Below are 17,653 nucleotides of genomic sequence, written 5' to 3'. Positions count from 1 at the left end.
ACTGCAGATGATGGTAGAGTTTTATTGGGAAATAATGCAGCCTTCAAGGTTGTGGGGATAGGGATAGTTCGGATTCGGATGCATGATGGTGTAGTGCACACATTGATAGATGTGAGACATGTACTGGAGCTCAAGAAGAACCTTAGTTCTCCGGGGACATTCGATGATATCGAGTGTAAGTACACCGTTGAAGGTGGAGTGCTGAAGATCTCTCGAAGTGCCATAACAGTGATAAAAGGGAAGAAAGTGAGTTCTCTCTATCATCTATTGGGAGAGACCGTGACGGGAGCCGCTGTAGTTTCATCAAGTGAGTCAAATTCTGATTTAACTCGTTTATGGCATATGCGTTTAGGGCACATGAGTGAGGCATGTATGACGATGCTAAGTGATAGGGGGTTGTTAAAAGGTCAGAAGACAAATAAATTAGATTTATGTGAACACTGCATCTTTGGGAAGCGGCGCGGGATTAAGTTTGTTACTGGTATTCATTCGACCAAGCAATCGGTAGACTATATTCATTCGGATGTCCGGGGCCTATCTCCGGTTCCTTCAAAAGGAGGTGCCCGTTATATGCTGACATTTATCGATGACTATTTCGGGAAGGTATGGGTGTACTTTACGAAGCATAAGTCTAATGTGTTTGATTGGTTCAAGAAATTTAAAGCATTGATTGAGAAGCGATTAGATAAACAAGTCAAGTGCCTAAGAACCGATAACGACATGGAATTACGTGGTAAAGATTTTACCGAGTTCTGTGAGAGAGAAGGGGTTGTGAGACACCACACAATACTTAGGACACCACAACAGAATGGCGTGGCAAAACGGAAGAACATAACTTTACTTGAGCGAGCTCGGAGCATGCTTTCGCATGTTGGAATAGGTAAAGAATTTTGGGCCAAAGCAGTGAACATGGCATGTTACCCGATTAATCGATCTCCATCATCTACTATCAAGTGGAAGACTCCGGAGGAAATATGGTCGGGGAAACCTATTGATTATTCCGGATTACAAATATTTGGATGTCGTATGTATGTTCATGCTAGTGATGGTAAGCTTGAGCTAAGGTCGAAGAAGTGCATATTTCTAGGTAATGCACATGGGGTGAAAGGCTACCGGTTGTGGTGCATCGATCCCAAATCACCCGGATTTCTAATCGGTAGAGATGTGATCTTCGACGAAACTACAATGCTTCGACAGAGGAGTTTTGAGACACAACTAGCAGAGCAGACATATCATGGTGTCGGTAGTGAGGTGGAGCTTCAGGTGGAGACTCTAGAGACCTCAGAGGTAATAGATGTTCAAACTGCAGATGAGGTCGCAGCTTCTGAAGTCGGTGATAGTGAACAACCAATACGGCCGCGGCGTAGTATAGTCGCAGACAGACAGAGAAGGCAAATTAAACCACCAATACGTTATGCTTATACAGATTTTGTTTATGCTTTGACTATAGGTGACGAGGTGGAGATATATGAGCCTTCGTCTTACTCGGAAGCGATGGCTAGTTCCGAGTCGTCACAGTGGTTAGGGGCTATGAGTGAAGAGATGGAATCACTTTATCGAAATTAGACATGGGAGCTAGTTAAAGTACCCAAGAGCCAGAAAATTGTCGGAAGTAAATGGGTCTACAAACGGAAAGAGGGCATTCTTGGTGTCGAGGCGGCGAGATATAAGGCGAGACTTGTTGCAAAATGGTATACCCAACGGGAGGACATTGACTACAATGAGGTGTTTTCTCCTATGGTAAAGTATCCTTCTATTCGTGTTTTACTTGCCATAGTTGCTGCATAAGATCTCGAGTTAGAGCGACTTGATGTGAAAACGACGTTTCTTCACGGTGAGTTGGAGGAGCAGATTTACATAAAGCGACCAAAGGGATTTGCTATTCCGGGTAAGGAAGATCATGTTTGCTTATCAAAGAAATCTTTATATGGGTTGAAACAGTCTCCTAGACAGTGGTATAAGCGGTTTGATGCTTTCATGCCTAGTCAGAACTATTCGAAAAGTCAAATTGACAGTTGTGTTTATTTTAGGAGATTGGAGGACGGGTCTTTAATATATTTGCTATTATACGTTGATGATATGTTGATAGCAAAGAAAAATATGTCCGATATTGATGTGTTGAAGAAGCGGTTGAGTCTTGAGCTTGAGATGAAAGATTTAGGTGCAACAAAGAAAATATTGGGTATGGAGATTTTGGGTGACAGGATTGTAGGATTATTATGTCTGTCTTAAAAGAAATATATTGAAAAGATTGTCGCACGTTTTAATTTGCGATCGGCGAAATCCGTGAGTACTCCATTAGCGAAGCATTTTAAACTTTCAATTAAGTTATCACCGCAGAGCGAGGAGGAGGAGGAGCATATGTCTCGTGTTCCTTATTCTAGTACCGTGGGTAGTATTATATATGTTATGGTATGCACTAGGCCCGATATTTCACAAGTCGTCGATGTAATTAGTTGTTATATGAAGCGTCCAAATAAAACTCATTGGGAAGTCATGAAATATATCCTAAGATATTTGAAGGGGACAACAAACATTGGTATAGTATATCGAAGGGACGATAATAGCGGTGAGACCATACGGTATGTGGATTCTGATCATGCGGGTGACTTGGATGAGTGCGGGTATTTAGCGGGATACTTGTTTACGCTTGCATGTGGTGCGATTAGTTAGAATGCGTCCTTACGGGACCATGTGGCCTTGTCGTCGGCTGAGGCGGAGTACATGCACTAACCTTTGTAGCGAAAGAGGCGATATGGTTACAAGGTTTGCTCATGGACTTTGGGTTAAAACAGAAAAGTGTTGATATACACTGTGACAACCAAGGTGCGATTTATCTGGCATATAATCCAGTTTATCACGAGCGGATGAAACATATCAATATCAAGTACCACTTCATCCGAGATGTCTTAGCGAAGAGTAAGATTGTTGTGAAAAAGATAGCTACAGCAAAGAACCCTACGTATATGATGGCTAAGCATGTTCCTTTGGTGAAGCTCAAGCTTTGCTTGAGCACTATTGGCATCTGCAGAGAGTGAGTGCCCGTGGGGGCGTTGGGAGAGTAGCATGGATTATGAGCATTATTGACTTGGCTTCAAATATCGAGCCAAGGTGGAGAATTGTTAATTATGACTCGAGTTTTCGGTAATTTGAGTAAATGCAAGAAGACAAAGAAGAAAAGACTTCTGATGATGGACTTCTTTCTTTAATCATACAAAGAAGGGGGCCCACTAGTTTCCTATATTATATCATATATTGGGAGGCATGTTCAGTATCTTCAAAGGAAAACAAGGAGATTTCACGCCAGCTTGGTAGAAAAGCGTGTGGGCCCATCACTAAGTAAAAGAAAGAAAAAAAGTCTAGGTTTGGCTTTTATTTAAAAGCCTGCACTTATTGTATGAGAAAAAGAAGAGCCGCAAAACAAAGCCGAGGGTTTTCCTTCTGTACAGAGCACTGCATCGCGAAAGAAGAAAAGAGGACGTACTGCAACGTTCTTATTTTTCGGCCATACGAAGGAGCCGCGAATACATGATTTGTGCTTCGTGAGTTTATTATATCTATTTGTGAGTTGTTTTATTTGTAAACACTTAGGGTTTTGGTATAATCAAGGTGTGGGAAACACGAGCGTATTGAGCGATTGTAATTCTGATTCTTCGATTATAGTGGATTATTCGTCTTGGCTCTCCCGTGGATGTAGGTACCGATATTCGGACCGAACCACGAAATCTCTAGTGTCCTTTATCGTTTCTCGTTATTTTTCTGTGCTTTTGCATTAACTTATTTGCAAGATCTTGGTTAGCTTCCGCATTATATTTCAACAAGGGGGACCACAAGTGAGAGGGAACGATTTTCATGTTGGAAAAATAATTAATTTCCTAATCAAATCAAGATAAAATACTTGTATGGATTTTTATAAAATTCATTGAACAATTGACTATGTCTATAAATACAAGGATTAGGTAAAAAGTCAAAAAGTGTTAATTCTCTATGTTTGCTTATGGACCTTTTTTTTCTAGCGTGGACGAAAATTTGCACAAGGTGACGTATTTGCATGCGCATGCGTGGCAAATTAAATTCAAAATTCTACATGCTTCCCTCCTAAATATGGTCCGATCACATCGCTTTTCATGCCAATCATAGAGTAAAATATTATGACCTAAACTTGGACACGCAAAACGTTTTTGCATCAGCAATTTTATAATGTAACTTCGCCGGGAGTTTGAATTGGCTTTTTATCTAAGGCAAATGAACACGCCATCATCCTAGCATGATTTGGCCACAAGACTCCAAATGCTGAAGCACCAACGAAGAGAAGTGTGTTTTTGCTACAAAACTTTGCACGACAGAGAAAAGAAATCATGGTATGATGTTAATGTCAGTTGGACAACAAGAAAACTGCAAGAAAAAGGTTGCCGATTCGACACGAATGAACAACGAGAATCATTAACTAAAGTAGCCTGAGATGAGAATGTTGTGTTAGGATTAGGCTCACAAACACAAAAAATTAGAAAGTAAAGGCGAGAGAAAAAAAAACACAATATTTATCTTGGTTCACCTCTAAATTAGACCTACATCTAACAGATAATTCAACTATAATTAGCATATCATACCTCTCTATCACAACTCTCATTTATAAAAAATTTTAAAAAAAGAAAATGAAAGAAAGAGAGATTATATATAGAATGCACAAAAAAAAAGGCCTTGGGGGTAGAGATAGTCTTGGGCCACTCAGTAGTTATTTATGGGCCAAAACTCAAACTACTAGTAAAATATGGACTCAAGTATAAAAGTTCTCTGATGGGCCAGCTTATACATGTATATATGTAACTCGTTCTCTAGCTCATAAGGAGTATGAATCACACTTCAACATGCAGAAGCATACAATTGTACCTATATACCTCTTTCTCTAACTCAAAGAAGGTATCAAAGAACACAAAATCAGCATCATCCACACTCGTGAATTGGTTGATCACCACACGGCAAAAGACAGGGTATAACCTCGATTATATGTGTACGACGGTGTCTCCGATGGCTCGAGAGGCGGCAAACCTAGGACCTCGATGCTTCCTCCCGAAAGCGGAAGCAGAAGCAAGTCGCGTTACACGTGGTAATATATGATGTTGACCGCGCATGTCTGCGTGAAGAACTCTAGGGGTGAGCACAGGAGAGGACATAATCGGACTTAACCGGCCGGTTATGGGTGGTTCTCAATCTTTAAAATTTGGAATCGGCGATAATCGATACCGTTTCTAGTTCTAGGTGTGGATTGAACCACTCAGACTGGACCAATTAATTTTTTCTTTTAATTGCCAAAAGGCTGAGGAAGAGAATAGAAACAACGCTCAAAGATACACTTGCACTCTGCAAGATTTTTCCATTCCCTGCAAGAGTTCAAAAACAACATTCTTTCCGATCCCTTTTCCGGTTCCAGTATTCCATTCCCTGCCAGGGAGTAGGTAAAAATAAAAAAGAAACCATGCCTGTTCCAGCACCATGTGGGTCGATTCCCAGTTCTACAAAATGAGGACCGATCTTTTTGATCCAGTTTCTAGTTTTAGGGTGAGAACCAACCCATCTTGAAATCGTTTACTCCTAAGGAAAATCACTCCAAGCTTATAGCAATGCTTGGCCACATTGAGTGCCCACAGGATAAACCGGTTGTAGATGACCGCATTGAGCGGTCGAGCTTATGGATAAGCTCATCCGGAGGTCCGTCCGGTAGGCTCGATGGACTCAGCTTCGTGAAACCGTGAATGTCGTGGCTGTCGGAGATTGTTTCTGAGGTCGATGGACAGCGAGGGGTCGTCGTGCATGGATTTGGCGAGGTGGACGGGGAGTGTGAAGGTGGCTTCGAGGCCTTTGGAGGCAAGACGATGTGAAGAATGGAAAATGGCTTATGTGGCCTACGGCAGGGAAAGGGTGGACTAGTGCAAGGCTCCATTCGCTCGCTTCGCTTTTCTTCGAGAGTTGGAGATACGAGTTCTTATGGCTCCAATCAGGGCTCGACGTGTGAGAAGAAGATTGTTAAGGTTATCTTATATCGATTGTGGAAAAGCTTGATAGTCAGTTTATAAGTATGAGGAAAAATCTCGCATTATAAGCTAGCTTTTACGGTGAATTTTTATCAGCATAATTTGCTCCTTTTCAGTGTAATTCGAATCAAAGTTTCATCCATATACACATCTTGTAAATTCAATATCCATCAACCAGAGAGGATTGAACTCATATTGCAGTTTTAACCAACCTCAAAGCCATGTCTTCTTTAATGTAAATGCTCGAATTAATTTTATGTATTGATTCTTCTACTACTCTGTCGACGCACGACTCATTAGCTCCTTCACAAACTCGTCGATGTTCCGGTCGGAGCTCCCACCTTCCCCGATCGCTGCCTTTGCTGCTGCCATCCACATCCTTGCGCTCTCCGCCATCTCCCTGCCCCTCTCTCCGCCTCCCACCACCTCCCTCACGCGCCTCTCCACCTCCTCCCTCCCTACGAGCCCTGCCTCGTCGGCCCTAGCCCTGACCCCGACCCTCCACACGTCCTCCACGAACTTGGCGTTTGTCGTCTGGTCCGTCCACTGCGGCATCGCCACCATCGGGACCCCCAAGCAGATCGCCTCGATCACTGAGTTGAGCCCACAGTGTGTGACGAAGCATCCGATTGATTCACTCGCAAGGACCTCCAACTGATTGCACCACGGGAGGATCAGGGCTTCCTCGGAGGGGATCGAGTCCATGAGATCTCGAGGGAGCTTGTGCTGCTCGGACGATCGGACAATCCAGAGGAAGGGGCAGCCAGCAAGGGCAAGGCCGTGGGCGAGCTCGGAGAACTGGGAGGGGTCAAGGCCAGCCATGCTGCCGAAGGAGACATAGACCACGGAGCGGGGCGGGTGGCGGCGGAGCCAGGAAGAGACGGTGGAGGTGGTGGTCAGGGTGAAGAGGTTGACGCCGTAGGCGGTGTCGTCGGGGAGGCGGTTGTCCAGGTAGAGGGAGGGGAGGGTGGGGCCGATGGTCTTAAGCGGCCACAAGTTGGCGGACATCCAGTCAACCACCTAATTTCACCGGAGAGAAAGAAACGAGTGAGCTTGCGAACATTGAGGATTTTATAAATTATAATATAAATATATAAACTTTATACTGTAAATTTAGTCAGGAATTTAATTTTGTAAGCTATAGACTCATTTTATCTGGATTTTACATGGGAGATTGAATTTTCATTCCAACGTTCGTAAGTTGCCACCAACAGAAGATTGTACGTATATACCTCTTTCTCTAGCTCATAGAAGGTGTCAAAGAGAACAAAATCAGCATCATCCACGTTCGTAAATTGGTTCACCACCATATCGTAAAAGGCAGGGTATGTCCCCAGCTTATACAAGAATGACGGAGTCTCCGACGGCTTAAGAGGCGGCAACCCCGGGACCTCGACACTTGGTCCCGAAAGCGGAAGAGGAAGCAACCCACGCTGCACATGATAATATATGTCATTTACCGCGCAGGTCTGCGTGAAGAAAACGACTCCGAGCTTAGCACACTGCTTGGCCACATCGAGCGCCCACGGGAGGAACCCGTCATAGACGACCGCGTCGAGGCGTTGGCCGGAGCGGTCGAGCTTCCGGATCAACTCGGCCAGGGTCCTCGACCCGACGACCCGGAGGCTAGTCTGGTAGGCCTCGTGGGACTCGGCCTGGGCGGACCCGCCGAGGTCGTGGCCATCAGAGATGGTGTCGAGGCAGATGGGGGAGGAGGGGTTGGCATGCATGGACCCGGCGAGGTGGACAGTGAGGGCGAGGGTGGCTTTGAGGCCTTTGGCGACGAGGCGCTTGGAGAATTGGAGCATAGGGTTTATGTGGCCTTGGGCGGGGTAAGGGAGGACTAGCACATGAGCCCGGTGTGGTTTGTTTGAAGACTCCATTCTCTCTCTCTCTCTCTCTCTCTCTCTCTCTCTCTCTCTCTCTCTGTGGAACTGGAACCAGACGCCATGGATAAAGCTTTATGGCTTTGATATAATGGAATATGAAAGTCTTGATGATGGAGACTTCATGGAAAAGGCCAAACCCTAGACGCTGATTCATTGCCGTGGCGTCACATCGTGACAATAGTAATCGTCCATGGAAACTAAACTTAACCCAGTACCCTTATCCTCCAGTGAAAAGTTAACTAGACAAATTGATAAACAAATTCTTAGGCGATTTGATATTTTTATGAGGAATATGGGGCATGCTTCTAGAAAGGAACTGTTCCTTTATTTTTTTTTTTCGTTTAGCTGAGAATAGATTCGTGTGACGAAGTTACAGCCTAATTTGCTTATAGTCCATCGGCTGAAGTTTTTTTTAGTAAAAATGTGTCTATGGATATGTTAATGGCCTCGTGCTTCAACTCTCTCTTGATGATCTCTTTAGGTCAATATATCATACTTTTGTTGTGTGTTCTCAACAAGAGGCAATCAAGGTCCATGGTTGATTGAATAGGTCGCATGTGGGTCGTATTCGGTGAATATCTCAATAAAAGAATCTCGAATGTGACTCTCAAATTAAAGGAGAGATTTATTGAGGTGCGCACGCTATAAAGGGGAAAACTGTCCAAAAAGTGTTAAAATTATTGCACTTCTACCTATTCAGTCTTAAACTTTTTAATTTTGCCAATTGAGTCCGAAACCTTTTTTTTTATATATTTTATCAATTGAGTTCATCCGACCAATCTTAGACGGAAATTGCTGACGTAAACTCCGATCATCTTACGTGATACAATTAGCACTAACGTTGATACTTGTTAACAATATTTTTATGCTGTTATTTTTTATAATTGTGGCGGCAAGGTCATCGACCACAAGCGAGGGCCAACGATCCTCGCTTGGTGCGGGCAAGGGCATCGCGGCCCTCGCCCGTGGCCAAAGTTGGTTGAATGGTGACCTCACCGGCCACAGTTCTAAAAAAAAAAAAGAAACGAAAAAATTTCAAAAAATATTTAAATATTATTAAAAGTTATCCACTTTAGTGCCACGTAAGATAGTCGGAGGAGGAAATTACCAAAAAAGTCCTAATCCTTTTGCAATTGTGTCAATTCAATCCTAGATTTTTTTTTTTTTTTACCAATTGAATTTAAACCTTAGCTTACGGACGTGGCGTCGTCGACGCTGATATAGATAATTTTTAATAATATTTTTTATTTTAATTTTCTTTCCTTATTTTTTTTTTCCTTTCTTGTTTTCTGCTCCTACTGCTCCTGTGGTCGGCAAGGACCACGAATCTCTCGTCGGGCCTCGCCCATTGCGAGTGAAGGCGGTCTTGCCCGTAGCTTGCGAGGCCATCAATAAGTGAAGACTGTTCAAAACTGTTCAAAACTCCCCGTGCAAAACTCTATTGCTCTCCCTCTCAATAAGTGAAGACTGTTCAAAACTCTTAACAGGCAGTAATTTCTCCAAACGCATTTCATAATGTAAGTTGCGTCCCTCATCAAAACACCACTGATATCGCAAACAAAAGGTCCCACACCGATTAATTGCCGGGCAAACGAGCGGGGCCAGATGAGCAACCAAAGTTTTCAATTTCAACCCTCAATCTATACAATTTAAAATCGACTCGTTTGTCGATGTGACAACTTTTGGCCAGATACATTTGCCTAGAATGGTGGGAATAACCTCAAATTATCTCTGAGGCTTCTTAGTTTCTTGGAAAATGAATATCATACAAGCTTCTATCTTATCTTCCACGGAGGAGGTACCGTCACATTGTTGCTATATGACAAAATGGGCCCCCCCTCACCCCATTAATACGACACGTGTCCAACGGAGCCCACATTTCAAAGGGTACCGTCACATTGTTGCTATATGACAAGAAAATATTGGGTGCTTTGGAGTGCCACGTCATCTCTCAGCCCCATTTAATGATCGACACGCCAACGGAGCCCACATCAGATTTTTAAAAATCTGTTTTCCCACATTTTCTTTCCGAAACACCCCCCAGCCACCCCCTCTCTCTCCCAAGTCCCAAAACAGGGACGGCATTCGGGGAAACACCGCCACCCAGACACCCTCCGGGAGCAAAGCCTCCTTCACACTAATCAGTCCCCTCGCCTTCATCTCACATCTTCAACCAACACCGGCCGCAAGGGCCAGGCCGAAATCGCGGGCGGCGAAACGCGGCGGCGGCGAGGCCGAGTGGGCGGCGGCGGGGTCAAGATCTGTAGCGACTTTAATCCACTGGCTCAGCCCGCGGCTCCCTGCCACCGGCTCCCTCGTCGCCGACTCCCTCGCTGCCGGCTCCCTGCCGCTGGCCGCAGATTCGGAAAAAAAAAAAAAGGGGATCTACACTAAGAGGGGAGAGGCCGTCGCCATTGTAAACTTTTGCTTATCTTCGCATTCATTTTCCTCGTAATCTTTCATCATCTTCTACTGAGAGAGAGAGAAAAAAAAAAAAAAAAAAAAAAAAAGGTGTGGGTTGTGGGGTGTTTACGGAAAGAAAAATGTGAGAGAAAAACAGATTTTAAAAAAATCAGAAATATGGGCCCCGCTGAACACGTGTCGTTCATTGAATAGAGTGTCTTAGAAATGACGTGGCGCTCTAAGAGCACCTAATATTTTCTCGCTATATGACACCTTGGTTTCCAAGTTTTGGACTAACCGTTGACCCTAGTCTTCCATGCAGGCGACAGACACATTGGCTGAATTTTCAATCATCTGTCGATTCACCCCCGAAGTTTTTTTCTCATGTTCCCCGGTAGCTACACGTTACGGCACTGTACGTAGTCAAGCTCGTGCACCTAATGTCATTGATTCAATGCATGGCAGCATGAGAGTGAGGCAATGTTCATATCCCTATAAGATGTGCTTCTCTCTCGCCTACTCTGCTCATCAAAACAGAGTTTTCTCTGCTTCCGACAAAATGGCTCCCTCGTCGTGCTTCGTCATGTCCATACACTTTCTTTTCTTGCTCTTGTCGTTTCAGCCTATAGACGCGCATCTTCCCTCTCGTTCAATATAACCCCTGAACTTTTGGTAAATGTTCAATCTAGCCTTAGACTACATGCTTCCATCAATCCAACTTCAAATATAATATTGAATATTTTCATATAATCCAACGACTAAATGAACATGTACCAAAAGTTCATAGACCACATTAGATAAATAAAAAATTCGTCAATGACATTGCACGTGGGAAAATTGTTAATAAAATCCTAAACCTATTGCATTTTTGCTAATTCAGTTATAAATCTTTAATTTTGTCAATTCAGTCATAAACTGTTATATTTGTGCCAATTAAGTCTTAAATATTTTGCGTTTATACCAATTCAATCCATCCAGCCAACTTTGACCAGCCGAAGTTAACGTGATTGCCGGTCGATGCTGACGTGACCAATTTTTAATAATTTTTTTTTTTTTTTATTTTTTTCTACTTCCTTTATTTTTTTGCCTTCTTTTTCCTCTAGCCGGTCGCCGGCGACAACCGACTAGAGGCTAGGGCCTCAGGCGAAGCTCACCCCCGCCGGCCACTGGTGGAGGTGAGCCTTACCGGCGCTAGGCAAGGTTGTCTCGCTATGGCCGAGCAAGGCCGACCTCGTCCAGCGAACGGCGAGGCAAGTCCTCGCAGTGGTCGGCGAGGTTACGCCTCCCCAGACCTCACCCGGATCTAGTACCTCTAGGGTGCTATCCATTGTGGGTAATACAAAGGCAAGATATTGGCGTCTTGTAGCCTAGATTTGAATTGTAATCTAAGGGTCGACACTCGCAGAAGAGAAATATTAGATGATGGAGGCTTCTTCAAGCAGGTTTATGGCTGGATTTTTTATCTTCTGATTCAAGAGTCATGCCTTATTGTGTTTATCCATCAGAAGAATATCGCACGGGAAGCTAGGGTTTCATCTTCTGAATACCAGCGCCGGCAGGAACAAGCTTCGCCGACCCTCAACTCGATCCAGCTAGTCGTCGAAGAAGGCATAAGAAGAAGATGACTAGTAAAATAATAGGAAAGGAAGGAGGAACAAGATGAACAGTAAAATGACAAATAAAAAAATAGAATAATTTTTTTGGAAAAAATATTAAAATATTATTAAAATTACCCCATCAATGCCGGTCGGATTCACATCGGTGCCGATAGGCCAAAATTGGGAGAATGGATTGAATTGGTACAAATGCAAAAAGTTTAGGTCCGAATTGGCACAAAAAAAGTTTAGAACTGAATTGATACAAATACAATAGATTTAGGATTGAAGTGGCAAAATTAAAAAGTTTAGAACTGAATTGCCAAAAGTGCAATAACCTTAGCACTTTTTTGACAACTTTTTCATTGCACATTAAGCCAAAGTTGAAGGATTATATTGAACAAATTAAAGTATGGAAATGACATCACATATTGAATCAAAATTCAAAGACTATTTTTGCCGTTTTCCTTGAAAATAAAGGAGAACGAATAGTCACATGAGGAGCTGAGCTTGAAACACCCACTACCAACTTTCAACGACCACTCAAAGTCACGGTTTTGACCTAAAACCCAAAAAAGGGTCACGGCTGAAAATTTCCAATCCATCTGTGCGATGTAGAAACTGGAAAGCAGGCAAATCATACAAGATTGAACGGCCCACATGCATTTGGGTACATGCATCCAGTGCATGGAAGGATGCCTCATTCTTTATCAGATCACTGATGATCAGCGTGGCATTGGCAAAACTATATCCATACGATTTTGCAAAAAATAGGCTATTTAAAAATTATTTACCTAAAAATAATCGCATGCATTGTTTGAAATAATTAGATAATGAAAAGTATTTTTATCGTTCATTCATTTTATTGACGATATAAGAGATTATCTTTTTGAAAAATATTTTTCAAATCATTTAATTTTTTGGAAATAACTCAAATGTGATGCGTAGACTCGAATATTAATTTTTGCAGACATAGCGGCAGCAAACAGGCGAGTGTAAAATTTGTGTATTGGTACCTCTTTTTCAAGCTCGTAGAAGGTGTTGAAGAGCACGAGATCTGCATCGCCCACGTTCGAAAACTGTTTCATCACCAGATCATACGAGCCCGGGTAGGATCCCAGTTTATACAGGAATGAAGGCATCTCCGATGGCTCAAGTGGCGGCAATCCCGGGACCTCGAGGCTCCCTCCCGAGAGTGGAAGCTCAAGGAGCCCGTGATGGACATGGCAGTGTATGTTGTTCACCGCACAGCTCTGCGTTAAGAAGACAGACCCCGAGCTTCTCACATTGCTTGGCCACGTCGAACGCCCACGGCATGAACCTGTCGTAGATGTCTGCGACGACCGGTCGTGCCGGATGGTTGATTTCACGGATCAGTTTAGCTAGGGCTCTCGATCCGCTCGTCCGATGGGCCTCGGAGGAGTTGCCCCGGGGCTGGCCGTCTCCACCGTGAAAATCGGAGATGGTCTCGATGTCGATGTGAGGAGGAGGCTGTGTAAGGGTCGATTGCGCATGGATTCGGAGAGGTGGAGGACGGTGACGAGGGTGGCTTTGAGACCTTTGGAGACGAGGCGCTTGGCGAATTGGAGCATTGGGCTGATGTGGCCTTGCACGGGGAGCTTGTGGTGGTGGCCTGTGCGGAGAAGACTCCATGTATGGACAGAATAAAAATAATCCACGTGGGCGTGTAATGTTTTTTACGAAATAAGCTAAAATATTGTTAAAAAATTAAATTAAATTTAAAAAATATCTAAATAACTAAAAAAAAGTAAATTCATCTGTTACGACAGCGAGGGCTTCCAAGCCCTAACCGTTAAACATAGAGTTTTTTCAGTTTTTTTTTTTAGTTTTTGAGCTTGTTTTTTAATTTTTTTAAATTTTTCACTTTTTTTATGGTTGACTTGGAAGCTCCAATGAGCCACGTCATATTTCTCATGAAACTCACAGGAGCTGGCACTAAAATAACCATTTTTCAAAAAAATTGGCGCATAAGTGATCCAAAAAAAAAAAAATATTGACACTAAAGTGAGCGTCGTACACAAATATTGATACTCTAGTGTCCAAATATTATTTTGATTTCCCATTTCATAAAGCTTCTACCGAAAGACACGTTGACAGAGCCAACTTCGTTCTAGTAAGGGAACATTGAAAGAGTTGAGGGAAGACTTCGACTCGAGGACGATCGAATGCAGGGAAATTTTTGGTTTTTTTTAATAATTGCCAAGAGGCTAGAGAAGAGAACCAAAACAACGTTCATAGATACACTTGCACTCTGCAAGAGTGTTTCATTCCTCGCAAGAGTTCAAAAACAACATTCTTTGCAATCCCTTGTCTGGTTCCAGTGTTCCATTCCCCGCCAGAGAATATGTTGAAAGAAACCACACCTGTTTCAGGATCAAGTGGGCCGGTTTCTGGTTCTACAAAATGAGAACCAACCTTTCTGGTCCGGTTTCTGGTTCTAGGGTGAGAATCGGGCCATCTTGAAACCGTTTACCCCTAAGGAAAACCAGTCCAATCTTATCGCACTGCTTGGCCACATTGAGCGCCCACGGGAGAAACCCGCTTTAGATGACCGCATCGAACAATTGGCCCGAGCGGCCAGGCTTATTGGATAAGCTCATCCGAAGGTCCATCTGGTAGGCTTGATGGACTCGGCTTCGTGAAACCGCGAATGTCGTGGCTGTCGGAGATTGTTTCTGAGGTCGATGAACAGCGACGTGTCGTCGTGCATGGATTTGGCGAGGTGGATGGGGAGGGTGACGGTGGCTTTGAGGCCTTTGGAGGCGAGACGACTTGCAGAATGGAAAATGGGTTTTGTGGCCTGGGGCGGACAAAGGGAGGACTAGTACATGTGGTCGGTGGAGTTTGCTTGAACGCTCCATTGGCTCACTTCGCTCTTCTTCGAGAGTTAGAAATAGGAGTTCTTGCGGCACCAATCAGGGACGTTACGTGAGAGAAGATTATTGAGATTATGCCATATCGATTGTAAAAAAATTTAATTGTCGGTTTATAAGTGTAGGGGAAAGTCTTATCTCATAAGAGAGCTTTTACGATGAAAGAGGCCTAAAACTACCCAACATTAAGTCCTTCCCGAAGTTTTTCTTTCTAAACTTTTGCCAGCATAATTTGGTCATTTTCCTTGTAATACGAATCTTTTGTAAATGCAATATCCATCGACCAAAGAGGATAGAACTCATATTTCGATTTTAACCAACCGCAAAGACATGTCTTCTTTAACGTAAATACTCGAATCAATCTTATGTATTGATTCTTCTACTACTCTATCGACGCACGACTCATGAGCTCCTTCACAAACTCGTCGATGTTCCTGTGGGAGCTCCCGCCTTCCCTGATCGCGGCCTTCGCTTCTGCCATCCACTTCCTTGCGCTCTCCGCCATCTCCCTCCCTCTCTCTCCTCCTCCCACCAATTCCCTCACGCGCCTCTCCACCTCCTCCCTCCCAACGAGCCCTGCCTCGTCGGCTCTAGCCCTGACCCCGACCCTCCACACGTCTTCCACGAACTTGGCGTTCGTCATCTGGTCCGTCCACTGTGGCATCGCCACCATCGGGACCCCAAAGCAGATCGCCTCGACCACTGAGTTAAGCCCGCAGTGCGTGACGAAGCATCCGATCGCGTCGCTCGCGAGGACCTCCAACTGATTGCACCACGGGAGGATCAGGGCTTCCTTGGAGAGGATCGAGTCCATGAGATCTCGAGGGAGCTTGTGCTGCTCGGACAGGCGGACGATCCAGAGGAAGGGGCAACCGGCGAGGGCGAGGCCATGGGCGAGCTCGGAGAACTGGGAGCGGTCGAGGTTGGCCATGCTGCCGAAGGAGACATAGACCACAGAGTGGGGCGGGTGGCGGCGGAGCCAGGCGGAGACTGTGGAGGTGGTGGTCGGGGTGAAGAGGTTGATGCTGTAGGCGGCGTCGTCGAGGAGGCGGTTGTCCAGGTAGAGGGAGGGGAGGGTGGGGCCGACGGTCTTAAGCGGCCACAAGTTGGCGGACATCCAGTCAACCACCTAATTTCACCGGAGAGAAAGAAACAAGTGAGAGAGAGAGAGAGAGAGAGAGTGATCCTTGAGTATATTGCACGTTGAAATGGAAATTCAATCTCCCATGTAAAATCCACATAAAATGAGTATAGTTTACAAAATTAAATTCCTGACCATATTTTCAGAATAACGTTCATGTATTTATATTATAATGTGTACCATGGAGGACTAGTTCTTCATATGGTGCCACCAACAGAAGATTGTGCATATATACCTCTTTCTCTAACTCATAGAAGGTGTCAAAGAGAACAAAATCAGCATCATCCACGTTCGTAAATTGGTTCACCACCATATCGTAAAAGGCAGGGTATGACCCCAACTTATATATGAATGACGGCATCTCCGACGGCTCGAGAGGTGGCAATCCCGGGACCTCGACACTCGGTCCCGAAAGTGGAAGAGGAAGCAAGCCGCGTTGAACATGGTAATATATGTCGTTCACGGCGCAAGTCTGCATGAAGAACACGACTCCGAGCTTAGAGCACTGCTTGGCCACGTCGAGCGCCCACGAGAGGAACCCGTCATAGACGACCGCATCGAGGGGTTGGCCGGAGTGGTCAAGCTTCCGGATCAGCTCGGCCAAGGTTCTCGACCCGACGACCCAGAGGCTAGTATGGTAGGCCTCACGGGACTCGGCCTGGGCGGACCTGCCAAGGTCGTAGCCATCGGAGATGGTGTCGAGGCAGATGGACGAGGAGAGGTCAGCATGCATGGATCCGGCGAGGTGGACGGTGAGGGCGAGGGTGGCTTTGAGGCCTTTGGAGACGAGGCGCTTGGCGAATTGGAACATTGGGTTCATGTGGCCTTGGGCGGGGTAAGGGAGGGCTAGTATATGGGCTCGGTGTGGTTTGTTTGAAGGCTCCATGCTCTCTCTCTCTCTCTCTCTGATCTCTGATCTCTGATCTCGATTTTGGATGGGTAATTTCTAGCTATTGAACTGGAATCTGACGCCATGGATAATGGTTTATATAGCGGGATGGAACAGAAATTTGAAAGCCTTGATGATGGAGACTTCATGGAAAACGTCAAACCCTAGACAATGATTCATTGTCTTAGCGGTACATCGTGACAAATAATCGTCCATGGAGACTGAACTCAACCCGGTGACCTTGTCCTCTTGTGAAAAATTAGATCAACAATTCGACAAACAGGATTTTAGGCGATTGATTTTCTTATGAAGAATATGTGGCATGTCATTCATGCTCTTCTAGAAAGAGCTGTTGCTTTCTTGTTTTCAAGTTTGCAGTTATATCCTAATTTGCTTATAGCTCATCGGCTGAAGTTTTTGAGTGAAAGTGTATCTTGCCGGATGTGTTAATGAACTAGAACTTTGACTTCCTCTTGATGATCTCTTTAGGTCGACATATCGGACTTTCGTTCCGTCTTCCGGACAAGGGGATATCAAGGTCGATGGTTGATTGGATAAGGTCGGGTGTGGATCGAAATCGGTGAATGTCTTAAGAAAAGGATCTCAGATTAATGGGGAGATTCATTGAGGTGCCTCATGTTAGAGCGTTAGGGTGTGTTGGGCAACAGTTGCGCGATGGATAATTGATAGAACATGGAATAATTAACATATCCTAATTAAGCTCAAATCTTTTAGTATGTACTTTTAGATAGAAATTTATATCGAACTTAATATATTAAAAAGCTTAGACTTGGATTTTATCTCAGTAAT

The 17,653-nt window shown here is 44.4% G+C and overlaps 2 protein-coding genes and 2 long non-coding RNA genes across 7 annotated transcripts in view; 2 read left to right on the top strand and 2 right to left on the bottom strand.

Annotated features, from left to right (window-relative positions):
- Positions 1 to 17,653, top strand: part of LOC115757243 — a 35,481-nt gene that overhangs the window by 9,703 nt on the left and 8,125 nt on the right. The gene's annotated exons all lie outside the window — the stretch shown is intronic.
- Positions 1,167 to 14,085, top strand: LOC125316018. Its single transcript, XR_007199318.1, has 3 exons — positions 1,167 to 1,366; positions 5,254 to 5,259; positions 14,074 to 14,085. It is a non-coding gene; the product is annotated as an uncharacterized LOC125316018 (long non-coding RNA).
- On the bottom strand, positions 6,131 to 7,946 carry LOC115757241 (UDP-glycosyltransferase 74F2-like). Its single transcript, XM_030697387.2, has 2 exons — positions 7,265 to 7,946; positions 6,131 to 7,052 (listed from the first exon to the last, which is right to left on the bottom strand). The coding sequence occupies exons 1-2, from the start codon at positions 7,913 to 7,915 to the stop codon at positions 6,306 to 6,308; spliced, it is 1,398 nt and encodes a 465-aa protein (XP_030553247.2). The 5' UTR covers positions 7,916 to 7,946; the 3' UTR covers positions 6,131 to 6,305.
- LOC115757242 (UDP-glycosyltransferase 74F2-like) lies at positions 15,082 to 16,840 on the bottom strand. Its single transcript, XM_030697388.2, has 2 exons — positions 16,190 to 16,840; positions 15,082 to 15,942 (listed from the first exon to the last, which is right to left on the bottom strand). Exons 1-2 carry the CDS (start codon positions 16,838 to 16,840, stop codon positions 15,196 to 15,198), a joined length of 1,398 nt encoding a protein of 465 aa, XP_030553248.2. The 3' UTR covers positions 15,082 to 15,195.

This window comes from Rhodamnia argentea, chromosome 1, assembly GCF_020921035.1.
Source record: "Rhodamnia argentea isolate NSW1041297 chromosome 1, ASM2092103v1, whole genome shotgun sequence".
NCBI lineage: Eukaryota > Viridiplantae > Streptophyta > Magnoliopsida > Myrtales > Myrtaceae > Rhodamnia > Rhodamnia argentea.
Note: the sequence above shows the minus strand (reverse complement) of the source record. Positions and strands in the feature narration are given on the sequence as shown.

Bases quoted from the DNA above. Each gene is read 5' to 3' on its own strand.
- LOC115757241 (XM_030697387.2), bottom strand. From the start codon at position 7,915: ATGGAGTCTTCAAACAAACCACACCGGGCTCATGTGCTAGTCCTCCCT. The intron at 7,053-7,264 runs GTATATACGTAC...CGGTGAAATTAG, and splicing joins TCTATGAGCTAGAGAAAGAG to GTGGTTGACTGGATGTCCGC.
- LOC115757242 (XM_030697388.2), bottom strand. From the start codon at position 16,840: ATGGAGCCTTCAAACAAACCACACCGAGCCCATATACTAGCCCTCCCT. The intron at 15,943-16,189 runs GTATATATGCAC...CGGTGAAATTAG, and splicing joins TCTATGAGTTAGAGAAAGAG to GTGGTTGACTGGATGTCCGC.